The sequence below is a fragment of the Brassica napus genome, chromosome C4 (genome assembly GCF_020379485.1).
Source record: "Brassica napus cultivar Da-Ae chromosome C4, Da-Ae, whole genome shotgun sequence".
In the NCBI taxonomy this organism is placed as follows: domain Eukaryota; kingdom Viridiplantae; phylum Streptophyta; class Magnoliopsida; order Brassicales; family Brassicaceae; genus Brassica; species Brassica napus.
The window spans coordinates 3,548,151-3,564,035 of NC_063447.1; the positions used below are offsets into that span (position 1 = coordinate 3,548,151).

General features: G+C 38.3%; 3 protein-coding genes and 1 pseudogene across 5 annotated transcripts; 3 read left to right on the top strand and 1 right to left on the bottom strand.

Moving 5' to 3' along the window:
* The first annotated feature begins 2,119 nt into the window (after nucleotides 1-2,119).
* Nucleotides 2,120-3,133, top strand: LOC106421087. The gene has a single exon (XM_013861934.3). The coding sequence runs from the start codon at nucleotides 2,120-2,122 to the stop codon at nucleotides 3,131-3,133; it is 1,014 nt and encodes a 337-aa protein (XP_013717388.2).
* A 435-nt stretch (nucleotides 3,134-3,568) lies between these two features.
* Nucleotides 3,569-9,380, top strand: LOC106392512. Its single transcript, XM_048753352.1, has one exon. The coding sequence runs from the start codon at nucleotides 3,754-3,756 to the stop codon at nucleotides 5,443-5,445; it is 1,692 nt and encodes a 563-aa protein (XP_048609309.1). The 5' UTR covers nucleotides 3,569-3,753; the 3' UTR covers nucleotides 5,446-9,380.
* Nucleotides 9,381-10,223: 843 nt separating this feature from the next.
* Nucleotides 10,224-12,802, bottom strand: LOC106392511 (annotated as a pseudogene).
* A 312-nt stretch (nucleotides 12,803-13,114) lies between these two features.
* On the top strand, nucleotides 13,115-15,883 carry LOC106396710 (F-box/LRR-repeat protein At2g43260). 3 transcript variants are annotated; one of them, XR_007321897.1, is made up of 4 exons: nucleotides 13,115-13,598; nucleotides 13,681-14,457; nucleotides 15,080-15,231; nucleotides 15,466-15,883. XR_007321897.1 is itself a non-coding variant. In XM_013837180.3 (4 exons), exons 1-3 carry the CDS (start codon nucleotides 13,154-13,156, stop codon nucleotides 15,188-15,190), a joined length of 1,254 nt encoding a protein of 417 aa, XP_013692634.1. In that variant the 5' UTR covers nucleotides 13,115-13,153; the 3' UTR covers nucleotides 15,191-15,231; nucleotides 15,466-15,883. The 3 variants fall into 3 exon arrangements, 2 of the variants coding, with proteins under 2 accessions (XP_013692634.1, XP_013692633.1); XM_013837180.3 differs by having other exon boundaries at nucleotides 13,681-14,378; XM_013837179.3 differs by lacking the exons at nucleotides 15,080-15,231; nucleotides 15,466-15,883 and having other exon boundaries at nucleotides 13,681-14,598.
* The last annotated feature ends 2 nt before the right edge of the window (nucleotides 15,884-15,885 follow it).

Here is a 15,885-nt window from a genome sequence, read left to right on the forward strand (position 1 = left end):
TTCCGTCGAAAAATTGCCCGATGAGGACTTTGCACTCTTTCGTATCATGGGAATCCCTTTTGTGGTAGAGGCACCATTTCTTTGGCTCCTCAGAGTTTGAACTCGCTGGTTCGGACGACTTTGTTTGCTTCGAGGCGGAGTCTCGATCCCAGTGGTTCCAGGCTTTCTCTCGAGTGACGGCTGCTGTCTTTGGCGATTCCTCGTCGTCGACCGAGCTAACGTAGCCTCGCTTCTGAGTGGTGTTTCCACCGGAGGAGTGCTGGCGGGGCTCAGGGCGGGTGTCGTTTGTTCGGGCGGGTCGCTGTTTCGCTGCTGCTTCTTTTGCAAACTTTGCTCTTGTGTCTTCTTCCATGCGGATGAAGTTGTTTGAGCGAGCGATGGCGTCAGACACAGATTTCGTCGGGTATCGGTAGAGATCCTGACGGAATGTGGAGTCAACGTGCAAGGTATTCATCAGAGACTCGACAGCGATAGGATCAGGAATATCAACTTTCGAGACGATAGCCTTGAACTTTTCCATGAAGTCGCGGAGGCTTTGGCCGCTGGTATGAGTGAGGTTCCACAGGTCGGACACGGTCGTTTCTTGGTTGGTGAACATGATATAATTCTTCAGGAAGGCCGTCGAGAGGTCGTGGAAACAATCGACGGAGTTTTCTCTGAGGCCTGTGAACCAAGTAAGGGCCGGTCCCTCTAGGGTTTCGACAAAGAGTTGGCAAAAGCCGGCGTCTTTGTCTTCGTCGGTCAGATTTGCGCGTCGCATCGCTATGTTGAAGGACGTAACATGAGTAGAAGGGTCGGAGAGACCCTTGAAGGTTGGAAGACGAAGTTTCTCCATCTTCTGGAGCCGTACGCCGGTGACCCTTTGCGTGAAGGGTGTGCGAAGAGATTCCGCGAGTACGTGCTCGATTTGGGGCGCCGAGGTCGTCACCTGGTGGATCTTTGAGTTGATGTCGAGGACCGACTGTTTCAACGCGGCTAGCTCGCTTGCGGTGTCTGCGTTGATGTCGTTACCGGCGCTCTGGTTGCTGTTACCGATGCTCTGGTAATTGTTATCCCGCGCAGGTGCTATGTTGGTGGTTCGTTCAGTGGCGAACAGGTGTCGACGGTACTGCGCCGTTGAAGCTTCGGCGTTTGCAGCGATAGGGGCGAGTATTTTTGCTATCGCTGTGATTTGGTCGACCGCCGCCTTCTGCGCCGCTTCTTGCAGGGCGAGGCGTGCCAGGATGGTTTCCATGGACGCAGGAGGGGGTAGCGGAGTTACTGGTGTAGGCGTAGGTGTTACCTCGGGAGCCGGCATCACCTCGAGGGCTTCGCGCTCCTCGCCAGACGAAGAACTGTCGTTGCTGACAACCATAGTACTAACGTTACTTTGCTAAAAAGGCCCCACGGTGGGCGCCAACTGTTTGATCGGAAAACGGTAATAAAAGGATGTGGGTTTAACAAAGACGTTTTATTATGGTCGGAGGAGACGTTCAATCGGTTACAAGAGATGTAAAGAGAATGCGACAGAAGAGAAGCCGGCAACTCGAAGAGCTACCGGAAAAGTACAAATAACGGCAAGATGAAGCAAAGGTGAAAACCCTAATCTAGCCGCCAAGTGTTAGTCAGATGATTTCGGATCCCCTTCTCGTTTCTGTTCCTTCCCCTTATATAGTCCTCTGATGTGTCGTTCTTGACCTAGCTTAAGTCGTCTTCGTGGGCCTTCCTTATTGGGCCGAGAGGCCCGCATCCATCCGAGCGGTCGCTGAGCCGGATGCCTCTTGGTCGGCGTCGCTCGACTCGAGATACTGTAGAGACAAGCCGAGTAACCAACCGAATTAAGCCGATTATTCGAGCCATCGCTTTCCTTGGTCTGGGCCAGGCCTTCTATTCTTTGGGCCTTGCGGGATGATTAAATCCATCCTCTACAATTTTTGGGACATGTTTTAATGGACCTCTATTGGCTGCTAAAAGGGTTGCTGGGGAGGTTGGTTCAACGTTCACGGTACTTGATTCTCCTTTTCTTATGGATGGTCTGACTAAATCTCCTTTAGGCTCCACAAGGTTTCAGATAAGTAATGATCAACGGTCACTGATGCAGCGACTCTTATCTTCACATATTATTCACCTCAGTAATGAGATGGAATCTGAGGTTCCACCGTTTGCTCTCTCCGTTTATAACTTACTCGTTGAGCTTCACAACATATTTAACGATCTCCCCGCTATGAGGAAAGCTCTAGACACTGCCACAAAGATGTTGTCTGATGTGAGTAACGGCGAAGCCGTTGATGCAGAGGCTCTCTCTGAAGTTTACCTCTTCAGGCTTGCGGTTGAAGGTCTTAGAATTGCTTTGAACAAAGGTGGTCGGCTAAACAGCATCAGGAACCTAGGAACCGAAGTTCAGTTTTCGAAGCTATCTTCTGATGACAAAGCTTATGCTCTTATGGCAGATGATCTTCGTAGTCAGGCTAAGAAGTTTAAGAGTATAGTAGCGGTAGTGGACTCAGGTAACCTCGCTGGCCTTAGGAGGCACTGGAGAACTCGAGTTCCTCAAGAAGTTCTAGCTATGTCGACCGAGCATACGGTGCAGGACTCTGATTCAAAGCTAAAACCGGTGGTGGCGGTTGGTGGAGCAGGTGGTGCTTTAACACTATCCAAGTCCTCCAGGTTCTTGAGCCGTTTCTTGACACACAAGGCATCGGCATTTACCAAAATGGTGTATCCCTCAGCATTATCCGCCGAGAGAATCAGAGGAGTAACACAGTATATTTTAACTTCTGCTGAAGGAACTAGCTTAGATGCCATGGGAGCTGGATTCTACGCGATGATGATGCGGAAGAGGAGAGTAGCGAAACCTATGGGTGCCTTACCGATGGTCGTGGTTGGAGCCGGTCTTGCAAGCTTTTCCGGGTTGATCTACTGTGAAGAGAGGATTGAATGTGCAGCTGTGACTCTTCCTTCAGCTCCTTCGATCGCAAAACTTGGTCGAGGGGTTCAGAACTTGCGTGAGGCGTCTATGGAAGTGACTAGGAGAGGAAACAACGGGGTGCATAACGCAATGCAGGGTCTTAGTCAGAGCGTGAGGAACTTGACTCTTAATTATTTAAATTTCACACCAAATTTGGTTCGTTATATTTGCAAACGTTGTATCTAATTTTTCCATTAAAACAAAATCAATTAGCATTAACAATGAGAAGGGGGTACTTTTCAATTACAGTATGTCTTTTTTTTTTGTATCCAGTAATCTGAGTTATCATATTCTTAAAATTCAATAATTTTGAGATTAAGCAAAAATAAAAACATACTTGAATTTTAAGAATATGATACACTCAGATTATTGGATACAAAAAAAAAACATACTTTGACGCTTAATTATTTAAATTTCAAACTAAATTTGGTTCGTTATATTTGTAAGCGTTGTATCTAATTTTTCCATTAAAACAATTACAGTATGTTTTTTTTTTTTGTATCCAATAATCTGAGTGTATCATATTCTTAAAATTCAATAATTTTGAGCTTAAACAAAAATAAACATTTTTTTATTATAAAAGCAAAACTGTTAAAGCCAAAAACTACAATACAGATTCTTTTGTTCTTTTAAAAAGGAAAATGTTTGGTATTTCCTTATTTTAGTTTTGCAGAAATATGGTAACTCGTAAGATCTCTATATATATAGCGTAATCCATTTACGCAAGGAATCATTACGAAGTATTTTTACTAGATAATATTTACATAGTCTGCGAAATCTATTGCCATATTCGTACGAACTCGATAATGGTGGCATTTCCTTTTACAATATCCAGCAGTGACCTGAAGCAATCAAAGAAGCTTGTTCAGAGACTTGACGTGCCTGAGAGTACAAAGAACTTTGTGTTTGCAATCAAAGTCCCCGAGCATGATTCCACCATCTACTTACTCTCTGTCCACAACTTATCTCAGAGATCTGCTACTGACGCCGAGTGTCTCATACGTGAACTCCGTCCTGATGCTGTTGTGACTCAGGTGAACGCTTCAGCTTTTGGAGAAGCTGAGGAGGAGATTGTGTTAGTAGACGGCTCTACCGGTTCGATCCCAACATCAGTTTTTAAAGTTCTTACACGCTGTGTTGTAGACGAAAGTCTTAGCAAAGCAAAGTACCAACGTATTGCGGGGAACTTGGTTATGGAGGAGATTTTTGGGACAGGTTTTAATAAGCATCTGTTGGCTGTCGAGAAGGTGGCTGGGGAGGTTGGTTCAACGTTTGTGGCACTTGATTCTCCTTTTGTCATGGAAGGTCTAACTAAATCTCTCACAACACAAGCTTACCATGGCTCTGCTTTGATCAATGTTGATCAACAAGCACTGATGCATAGACTTGTATCTTCTTCGCATTATATCACTAAAAAATCAAGACGTGTTAATGTTCCAAAATTTGCTCTTTCCACTTATTACTTACTTGTTCAGATTCATAACACATTATTTGATGACCTCCCAGCTATTAGGAAGGCTCTACGGAGTGCCAAAAAGATTCTTTCTGATGTAGATAAAGGGGAATCCATTGATACAAAGGCTCTTACCGAAGCTTACCTATTCCGGTCTGCAGTTGAGAGTCTTAGAATTGCTTCGAACGATGCCGGTCGGATACCTATCGAGAACCTAGGAACCGAAGTTCAGTTCTCAAAGCTCTCCTTTACGGACAAATCTTATGCACTTATGGCAGTTGAGCTTCGTAGCCAGGCTAAAAAGTTTAAGAAGATAGTAGCGGTAGTAGATGCAGGTAACCTCGCAGGTCTTAGGAGGCAGTGGAGAACTTGTGTTCCTCAACAAGTCAAAGATATGTCCACTGAGCATACGGGTTTTGATAGTAATGATTCAGGTGCTGGTTCAGGTGCTTTAACACTATCCAAGGCCATTCTTGCTTCTCCTGTCTTCAAGATTTCAACTATTAAAACCCCGGTGAACCCTTTCTTGACTGGCAAGGCAATGCCATTTGCATTTACCAAAGTGGCGTACCCCTCAACAGTAATGAGCCTAATGGCCCCGTGTTTTGCTAGTTCCGGAGCGCAACCAATGTCTTGGGAGAAACCATCTTTATCCGCCAGACATATCAGCGCATTAACAAAGTTTGGTTTGTCTTCTGCTCGACGTACTAGCTTCTCTGCCATGAGAGCTTCATTCTATACGATGATGATGCGGAAAAGACTAGTGAAACCTATCGGTGCCTTACCAAGGGTGGTCTTTGGAGCCAGTCTTGTAATTTATGCGGGATTGCACCTCTTTGGAGACGGGATTGAATGTGCAGCTCTGACTCTTCCTTCAGCTTCTTCGATTGCAAAACTTGGTCGAGGGATTCAAAACTTACGTGAGGCGTCTCTGGAAGTGACAAGGAGAGGAAACAACAGGGTACAGAACACAAGGGATGGTCTTACTCAAAGGCTGAGGAACTTGACGCTTACTATAAATTTCAAAACCAAATTTGGTTCGTAATCTATGTATAAACGTTGTGTCTAATATTTCCATTAATACAAATATTAATTGGCATTAACAACAAAGAAAGAGGTATCTTTACAACCTCATTAGCTGTTCTCCCTTTAAGTCTTATCCTAAATAAAATCCCATGTTTATTAGTCGTGAATATCTGAATAGTAGGAATCACACTGACTAAAATCATAGAAATTACAAGTAGAATAATCACCAGAAATTTTTTTGGTACAAATTGCGACATCTATTTATATTTACTCAGTTATACTATGAATTATTTGCCTTATATAGATTTAATTTTTTGTCAGTTTAGTTAATGTTATAGTAAAGAAAATTATAATTTTGTTCTTTCTTAACTTACATAATTGTTAAAAATCGTTTTTCAAAAAAAAATTGAAACTGTGGTATAAAATCACTAACATATCTTAATCAAACAAACGAACTAAGAAAACTTAGAAATAATGCTCTATATAATGGATAACATTTTCATTATTATAATATTTGATTGTAGTGGTTATTAATACAGACTTTGTTTTAGTCTAATTTCCAAAAGGGAATCAACCAAATAAAATTCAGACTACTCGTACATGAATTCTCAAAACCGGCCAATAAAGAAAACCAACATAATCAAGTGTAACCAGGCCGAATATTTGAATTTAGGTGATTTTTCTAGAGTTTCAAAAGAAAATTAAATTAGATTACTTAAAGAAACACATTAAGGAGACCAGCAATGGATATTTAGGTTTAAGGTTCCGGTTGGATCAGATTATTTAGATTGAAGTACTTATGACCTATTTAGAAACAAGATATTTTTTGATCCGAGTTAAATCCTGAAAAATCTAAAATTATTAAAGTAATAGTTTAACTATATCATATTTTAACTCACAAGAACAATGGATTGATGAGATCTCTTCGATGAAATATCATATTTTGATTGTGCTTCATTTGACATGTGTTCTTTCAAAAGATCGTGGTGAAATATTTTTTTCACAATTATAATAAAGACACAACAAAGTCGCTGAATCCAAAAAATGTTTTAAGAATATTATGTTAAATGCATAATCAAGGAAGACAATACCATTGAAGCACTGAATGCAGATATAATGACCTAGATTTCTTCACAATTGTAAGGTATTGCATATAGTCTTGAAAATGATGCACATAACAAACTTTCTATAACTACCCAAAGTATTGTTTGCTATGTGCTTGGATTGTACACCGATTCAATATATTCTGAAGGTTAAAGCCTAGTTACATTCCTAAATATCTTTAGAACAAGCTTCCAATCATTTCGAGAGGAGATGGAACCTACAAATTCAAATTATTATTGATTAGTTGGACAAAATCAATTAAATGCAATAAAATGATCTTCACTCACTATTGGCTGCTTAGCTTCATCCTCTACCACATGGTCCTCTTATTCTTCTAAAAGGTCCATGATTCCACACACATAAAAACAAGATCATTATTCAATTGAGACTTAATATCAACAAGCCAAAACTATCTTTGGTTTCACATTCATCAAATAAATTGAAGAACAAAATCTCACCACAGCAAAATAATCTATTATCCATGATTCTACGTACGCATACAAATGCGCTTTGGTTTGTTTTAAACCCTTCAAACAAACAATGAAATCGCACACGTGACTCCACACGCTTGCCCATTGAGAGAGGACTTCTGACCTTCTGAATGCACCAGAATACTCAAGATTTAATCTTTCGGCCTAGGATTGTGTCCAAACGCTTGGATTCTCTGTGGGAAGCTCTCACTTTCCTTCACCTATGAATGACCTGGATCTTTCTTACTGTCATATCATGCAGTAAACATTGTTAAAGTGTGCTACATCCCAAAGATCGTTTTGGTTTGTTTTAAATCCTTCCAACAAACAATGAAATCGCACACGTGACTCCACTCCCTTGCCCATTGAGAAAGGACTTCTGACCTTCTGAATGCACTAGAGTTTCTCATTTATTGAGTTGAGAGTTGATTCCCGGCTTGGGGATTAATTACTTTTTTTGGTGAAAAATTAATTATTTCTTGTTAAACGAAAATAACTTCTTTTTTTTAATCAGTTGATCAATTTTGTTGACGAACTTTTAAGCAATCATTTAAAACTATAATGGTTCTGCAAATGCTTATTTTCATGCTTTCATAGAGAAAATTTTGAAAATTATTCTAATTTTTTCCATTATACATGAAATTTTTATCTGTACTACTTTTATTTAGTATAATAAAATATATTATTAAGATAATCTTAGAAATGATTTTGGAATGTATTATATAAAAATTAATTTCTACATAAACTATATATAAGATTATTATATGTCTAGTAATGTACAGATTAATTGAACAGTATTATTGTTACGTTAAATGTATCATCATTTGCATGCATGCAATACATATAATCGTAGCGACTTTCAGTCAAAACCAGGCCCGGCTCGCAATACATATAATCATACATACAATACTTGGGGGCCCTGTACAAATTATAACTTCATAAGAACAGTTCGAACAGATTTTACAGAGAGGGTCCTAAATTTTAGATAAATGACTTAATTCTAACAAAATAATTGGTAAAAGAAAAATTTGGACCTCGTGCAATTGCACTGCGCATGCTGGCACATGCCAACAAAAATTTTACACTTTTCTTACTTTTTTGTTTCTAATTCGGCTCTTGTTAGTCAGAATCCTTTCTGAAGATTGAGACTAGAAAGCATTAACCGAGTTATATTGGCCAAATGAAAATAATTAAGCTCACTAGCGGATGTAGGATTGAATTTAACTGGGGGCACAGTAAACTTTTTCACTATGTTTTACCTTATAGGATAAAAAGCAGTTATATAGATTTCATACTACTCATCAAAGAAAAATAAAAAGTAGATGCCTCCGCCCCTGCTCACTAGAAAAAGACAGGTAAGAGTAAGCACATCGAGCTTAGAATGTCATCTCACAAGTGAAAGTCATTGCATCCATAAAATGAAACAGGTATTCTTAGAAAAACAGAAAGAAAATAAGTTACGATAATTATGAAAATATCACATAGATTTTTGTTTCGAGCTAATATATGTAAACAAGTATAAACAAAACCTGAAGCATCGTATTTGTTTACGAGTTCACAAGCAAGGGGGCAAAGGAATCCACTAACATCAATTTTAATTCCTAAAACGCGTAGAGACTAAACAAGGCACTGCTAGAGAATGAAGGCAGATATAACCAACTATAATTAGAGAAAAGAAAAAAAAAAACTGTAATTAGAGTGGTAAACGCAATATCTGGGATCCCAAACCTGCTCCATTTAAAAATATTGGAGCCTTGCTCCGGAAACAATCTGCATTTAGATGTTTTGACTAACTCTTGACCAGGGGCGGACCCAAGAGCATTTCTTATTCCTTATACACTATATTCAATGGTCTAATTAGGAGCATTCCTTATGTTTTATACTAATTACTATAGAAAATATAAAAAAAGAGATGGGGCACGTGACCCCATACCCTTGGCTTTTCGTCCGCCTCTGACTCTGGCAGCAGTGGGACCAAATCCTCTTGTGTGTGAAGATTCAAGGCTAGTATTTGGTAATCCTGATGAACTGTTAACCAGCAGATTGACCCATTCACACACACTGACTTCCTATCCACCTCGACCGGGTAAGGAGGTGGACTTAGTGTTCGCCATTCACCAGTTGCGACGTCAAGAAGCTCACATTCGTCGTCCTCTTCTTCTTCCACGTGATAAAAACACATCATCACCACTTTATACAACCCCATAACTTTGTCTCTATCAAATCCCATTGTCCCAGGCATGGCCATCCGGTTTGGTCGTTTAGGAAAAGTCTTGCCCAGTTAAAAAATATTTGTTTCGAAGTATGTTTGTTCGGTTTGGTTTTGAGAAGGATTTAATCCGATAATTCAGATCAATTCCCAGAATAAATTATTTTAAGTTTTTTTTTGTATCTTTGAAAAAACTAGGGTCTTTGTCCGGGCTACGCCCGGGTAAATTTCTTCTTATAATTTTTAATTAATTTTAGCTTGTTTATTTTCTTATAAAAGCATGTATATGTATTATTTCAAAATTGACTACCAAAAACATAAGTAATAATACAGAAATTAATTTATTATGTTCTCCAACGAATTTGAAATAAATAAACTCAGGGGTTGATTGGTAATGGTGGTAAATGTTTTAGACATCCACTTTTTTCTAAAATTTTTATTTTTAAAACAATCATATTTTATCTTTTAAAATTAAAGATATAGTATAAAGTTTTTTTGAAAAAAAATAATATATTAGTTTTCAAAATCAAATTTTCTAAAGATTTCATTTAGTGCTTTGAAAATAGATATATAGCAAAACAATTAAAACCGAAGCAAAACAATTCACAGCTTATTTTCTAAAGTAAAAACAAAAACAAAAACTTCAGAACAACCAATCAACCCCTTACTTTTTGTTGTTTATTTATTATTAAAATGAACGGAAAGTTATGAATAGTCAATATTCTTAAGTTTCAGCTAAAATCTTTTGTTTCATACAAAACAATTGTTAAATCTACATTTAATTTAAAACTTTTTTATGTATTTAGAATTATTGATTTTACATTTTCAATTTCTGCCCTCTCTACAAAAAATACAAACTGACATATTTACATGTTTTTTGCATTGTTTATTTCAAATGATAAATAATTCCATTTGTATAATTAATTTACGGCTATACAATATTGATTTGATACACTAACCAAAATTCTTTTATCAAGGAGACTGAAAACTAAATTTTTTAGCTAAAGGTTAAGAAATGTTTTTCGATCAAATATCAACGGAATTAAGAGAAATGAAATTGCTTTACATGGTTTCTGATTAAAATAGATGATTTAAATCGGTTATTTTTACAAAACCAAACTATTTTATGATAAAAAAAATAAACTGAATAAAAATATCAAACAACAAAAAAATTTATTTTCCTCAAAACCACCTTATGGAAACACATTACAAAGAAAAATAAAACACAAACCAAACTAATCCAATTTTGTTTTTAAAACACCACCAGAAATTAGTTTTTAAATCATATAAACCAGAGCATCACTCTGTAGATTTGGAAACACTACATAAAATTTGAGTATAATATAGGACTGGCGATGCCTTGCAAGTGCATATAATTATGCAATGAGTATGCAAAAGCATGTTAAAAAGCCAATATTATCTTAAAAACAAACTATGTTCTTACAAAAATCTTAAAAACAAACTCTTGTTTAGCCGATAACACTAACACAGTGTGTTTTAAATATTTTTTTGTTAGGCATGTGCTTAATGCCCCCTAGATTTTAATATGATGATAACTTAATAGTTGTCTTTGTGGTACATACATTGGCGTGCCAATGTTTATATCTGCATGTGTTGCCTTTCTTCAATCTATATATGTGATTAGTGATAACATATAAACTTTATTACTCCTCCAAATGATCTAAAACATTTCACAACCAAGAAGCTTGGAAAGGCTTTACACATACATAGCATCGTTGGTTAAAAAGTATTTAAAGGTTTGATAAACATCGGGAGTGGAAGCTGGAGTGACCAACAACTCCGAAGCAGTCCACAGTCTCTGAGCTTTAAGATTGCACGATCCGGATTAGAAGTCCGAGCTTCATTACAGTCTGAAAAGTATTTGCCGCACACGTTCCTCAATCTCGGACTCGTTGCTAGGCAGCATGTCGTTGCTGCTGCCTATAAATAATTAACAGGGATCATTAAGCTATTTTTATGATGTCGTACGTTAGTTTGGATAATTCTAAATATATGATTTATAAATGAAAATTGATCAAATATTGATTTGACTTAGATACCTGAGGAACGGACTTCAAAAGCTTAGAGGTCAAGAAAAAGACAAAATCAGTGATGAGGCCGTCTCGGTCTCTTGTGAGACGCGTTCTCACGATTCCAGGATGAACACAGTTTGCAGTTACATTAGCATCCATTTTCTATACAGTGATTAGTCAAATTGTCAGAAGTCATATTATATTGTTAGAAAAAAATAAGTTAATAAAAGGGTTTTAATGACTAACTACATGGAGAATCCGGGAAAGCTGTTAGCTTTAGAGCCTTCAACAGCTTCTGTGATAGCTTCAAGTATTTCTATCTGGTTGTCATTAAGCCATAAATCTTCCAGCCTACAGGTAAAGGAAAAGTCAGAACGTAAACAAACAAAAATCACCAAAATAAAAAAGTCAGTCCTGAAGAAAAGGAAAAGTGAAATACTTTGTGAGGCTCTGAATGTCATCAACTGATGTGAGCTTGTTGTTCGACACGTCTAATACCCGTAGGTTAACCAACGCACTCAAGCCTTCCATTTTTGAGATACCATTATGGCTCAGATACAACTCTTCAAGAGCAACACAGTCCTGTCCACATATTTTTTTCAATGCATCAGATTTAGTAAAATGATGGTAAGAGTAAAACAACACACACCTCAAATCCTTTCATAGAGGTCAATTGATTGCTCTGCAAGCTAATCTTTTTAATACATCTGAGCCCACACAAGTTCACAACTTTGATACGGTTTCTTCCCAGCCACAGCTCTTCTAACTTTGTCAAGCTCTCCATATTCACCATCACCTGAATAAACCTCAATGCTTTCATATTCATTGCTAAAACATTGTAAAGTAATCACGACAAATCCAAACCCACAATCTATTGGACCCTAGCTCAAGAATCTGCAAGTCGTGCAAGTGTTCAATCTCCATAATCTTGTTAACTTCATTCTTAGACACATAGAGCTCCTTCAACGTGCTAGAGGCCTTTGATAATCCTTCCAACGAAGTGATTTCATTGAAAGATACGTCAAAGACCAAAAGCCTTGAGAATATGCTTATATCTGGTACTTCCGCTAGCTTGTTATCTCTGAGAATCAGCTCCTACATATACAAATGACTATCAATCGTAAGGCCTCGAGAGATCATATTTGTGAAATTCGCAGAATCAGAGAGTGGATGATAATAATCACCTCGAGATCGGACAAGGCGTCCCAGCGAGAGAGAGGCTCGACGGCGGAGTCTTCGATTAGGTTTTGGCGAAGAGAAAGCTTCTTGAGCATAGAGAGGTGAGCGATCCTCGAGTCCAGTTCCGATAAACGGTTCACCGTGAGATCCAGGTCAGTTAGCGTCGGAGGTAACTCGATTGAATCGAGATGTAGTGGAGTATTGATTGTGGAGTTCTGGATCGAGAGAACTGAAACGATGGTGAAGAAACGGTGAAGACGAAGAGCGAGAAGCGTAGAGCCTCGTGTTATCCGTCTTGGGTTGAATTTTTTTTTTTAATTGAACTGGGTAGCAAAGCCCAATGCTAACCGACGAAGCCTATCGAAACACAGCAGAGCCCATACGAAAGCAAGAGCTTCGTGTCTTTTGCCAGCGTGTATTATTGGAATGTCTTGATTGGTTAAATATATTAACCTACGTGGACATGCTAGAAACACTCCATATTCACTTTTTAGTATTGTGATATTAGAATTTTAGTCAATTCGGTTCCTTTTTACTTTTCTTGAATAATCCGTAGTGTTTTTTTGGTTAAACTTTAACCATACAAAAGTGCATTAATGCATAAAACAAAATACGCTACACTGGATCATGATGGGCTTGAAGTGGCCCAAACATAACCCAGTTTATTAGATGACGTAATCTCGGACATAAACAGAAACAGAGTTTTTGAGTTTTGTCGGCACACAAGAAAGAATGGGGGAAGAAGAAGAAGAAGAAGAAGAAGAAGAAGAAGAAGAGAGCTCGAATTCTATGTGCATACTTCCCGAGCTACTTGAAGAGATATTCATTAGACTACCATTGAAATCGATTCTCAGATTCAGAACCGTATCAAAACATTGTAGATCACTCCTCGAGTCGAGGAGGTTCTCGGAGAAACGTATGAGTCTTCAAAAGAATCGGAGAATCCTCGCTGCTTACAATTGCGACTGCGGCGACCGTCCGCGTCTCCTCACCGAGTCACGGTTCGAAGGAGACGAAGAGATCGTATATCTTCACTGCCTCGCCTCACGACCCTCGTTGAGCTGCGACGGTTTGCTCTGCTTCCCCGAACAAGACTGGATCATTGTTTTGAATCCATCCACGAGACAGCTCCGCAGATTCCCTTCCGGCTTGAACCATAAGTGCAGATTTGGATTCGGTAATAATCTCTAATTGAGTAATTCCACATTAAAAAAATAGAAACTTTTTGAGAGATAAAAATCAAAACTTTTTTTTTTCAGGATTATGGTCGAGCTTCTCGCCTGGAAACTGGGCGATTGGGTTTGGTAGAGACAAGGTTACGGGAAGCTTTAAAGTAGTGAGGTTGTGTTTTTCTTTTCGGGAAATTGGGCAAGAGGAACCTGTGTTGGAATGTGGTGTTCTCGATGTTCAAACTGGTGTATGGAGTAAACTGAGTCCACCTCCTCATGTAGTTAATCCCGGAAGCAAATCTGTCTGTGTGAATGGATCCATCTACTGGTTACACGTTGATGTTTACGTTGAAAAGCATTATAAAATACTTGCACTGGATCTTCATAAACAAGAGTTCAAGAAATTCCCAGTTCCGCCTACACGAGCTACGAAGGAATCGCGGTTAGTGAACCTTGAGGAACGTCTAGCGTTTGTCAAAACAAATGTTTTGCCTATATGGAGGGTAGAGATATGGAGCACGGATACATATCAAAAACGATGGAGCAAGACTTTTTCCATACACTTAAAACTTGATGTTGTTTCATGGCCAAAGCGGAGAAGGTGGTTCACGCCAGTGGCGGTTTCTAAGCAAGGGAATCTTGTCTTCTATGACAATCAGAACAAGCTGTTTAAGTATTATCCAAGGACAAATGAGACTCGGTGTCTCTCACTGGACACTTGTGTTATATCTCCATACGTGGAGAATTTGGTATCACTTCCTTTAAAACCGAGTCATCCGTATCCTCATGTAAGTGTGGAAACAAGGATGTCCAGATGCCGCTTGTTTTCCAGGGAGTCGAGTTCTTGGATATTCAAAGCTTTGCAACGTAATGAATTTAGGATCCTAGAAATTTTGTTCACGTCTCTAGTAGTAGCTGGTTATATATGCTCACCTCGAAAGTAGGATTCACTTGTTTGTGTCCAACGACTATTATTATTTTGATATTTATTTTGCTAGCTTGTTTCTCTTCTCTGTTTTTTTTTTTGGTAAAAGTTTCTCCTCTCTTTTGAGTAACAATTAAATCAATATAAGTGTTCAAAAAAAAGAAGAAGTGAATTTATATTCTCTCTTCCCTTCTATGCAAGCGCATACGATTCAAATTTTCTACTTGTTTACGGATATTGATTAAGAGTAGTGCCTTATATTATACCAACTATGGTAATTAGCACAAGAGAATGTTCACTTTGTTTCTGAATACAAGTTCCATTATCTTGCTCTTTTCACATTGTTTCTTCAAAGGTTGTTTCCTACAGGCTACAACTTTGGATGCTATAATATATGGTTAATGATGTATTCATTTTGTTGATGCGATGACATTCTACGCTCAATGTTTTGAACCTTACCCGACCATTTCATTAATTGTCTCGGGTTCACTTTTATTTACATGTCAAAACAGATTATACACATGAGCATACATGTCTCAGTTTCTTTCTTTCTTTCTTTTGTAGACAAACAGTAGCTCATCACAGGTATTCAGGGGATACTCTAGATGTGATCACTTGCAGCAGTTCTCCATTTTTGCAGTGTGTTACGTGTATACTCTGGTATCCTGCAACTGAGCAGCCTGTATCCAGATAAGCAGTTATCTGCCAATCATACTGTATGCAAACTTATTCAAACCTTTTTTCATTTTCCATTTACACTGAGTAGTTAGGTGGCCTGATTCATTTTTTCATATTCGTTCACTTTGGCAACAAACTCCAATCTTTGTGATCTGAACTATCACTTATTGTCTCCATTTGTACGGCGGCTTGAGTAGCTAGGTTACAGTTATGGAGTTCCTGGTACATTATCACTAATTATGTTGTTGTTTTGTGTTTGTGTGTGGAAACAGTGCCTGAGACCACCTTATGGGGTGCTGTATCTGGCGGCAAAGAAGCAGTATGTGGGATTCAACAGTGGAGCGAAACATCTGAGGAACCTATTGGATGAGGAAACTATCTTCGGAGCTTATTTGATTAAGGAGACTACTGAAAAGATGTTTGACAGATCTTCCTTAAAATAGCTATAGAAGAACTAACTCATGACCAGATATTCTGCAGCTGCATCAGTTTAATAGAATTCAGTCAAATACTCATGGCCAATAATTTTACTTCTCTTCTATTGGTTTGTTTATCAACTAATTGGAATTCATTTGTATATAGAAAAGAACATTGATACAAAAAAAATTATGTTTGGATTGCATGAGAATTATGGATTGAAATGTACTTAAGCATTGTAAATTCAAGTAAAGCATAGTTATTATTAGTCTACT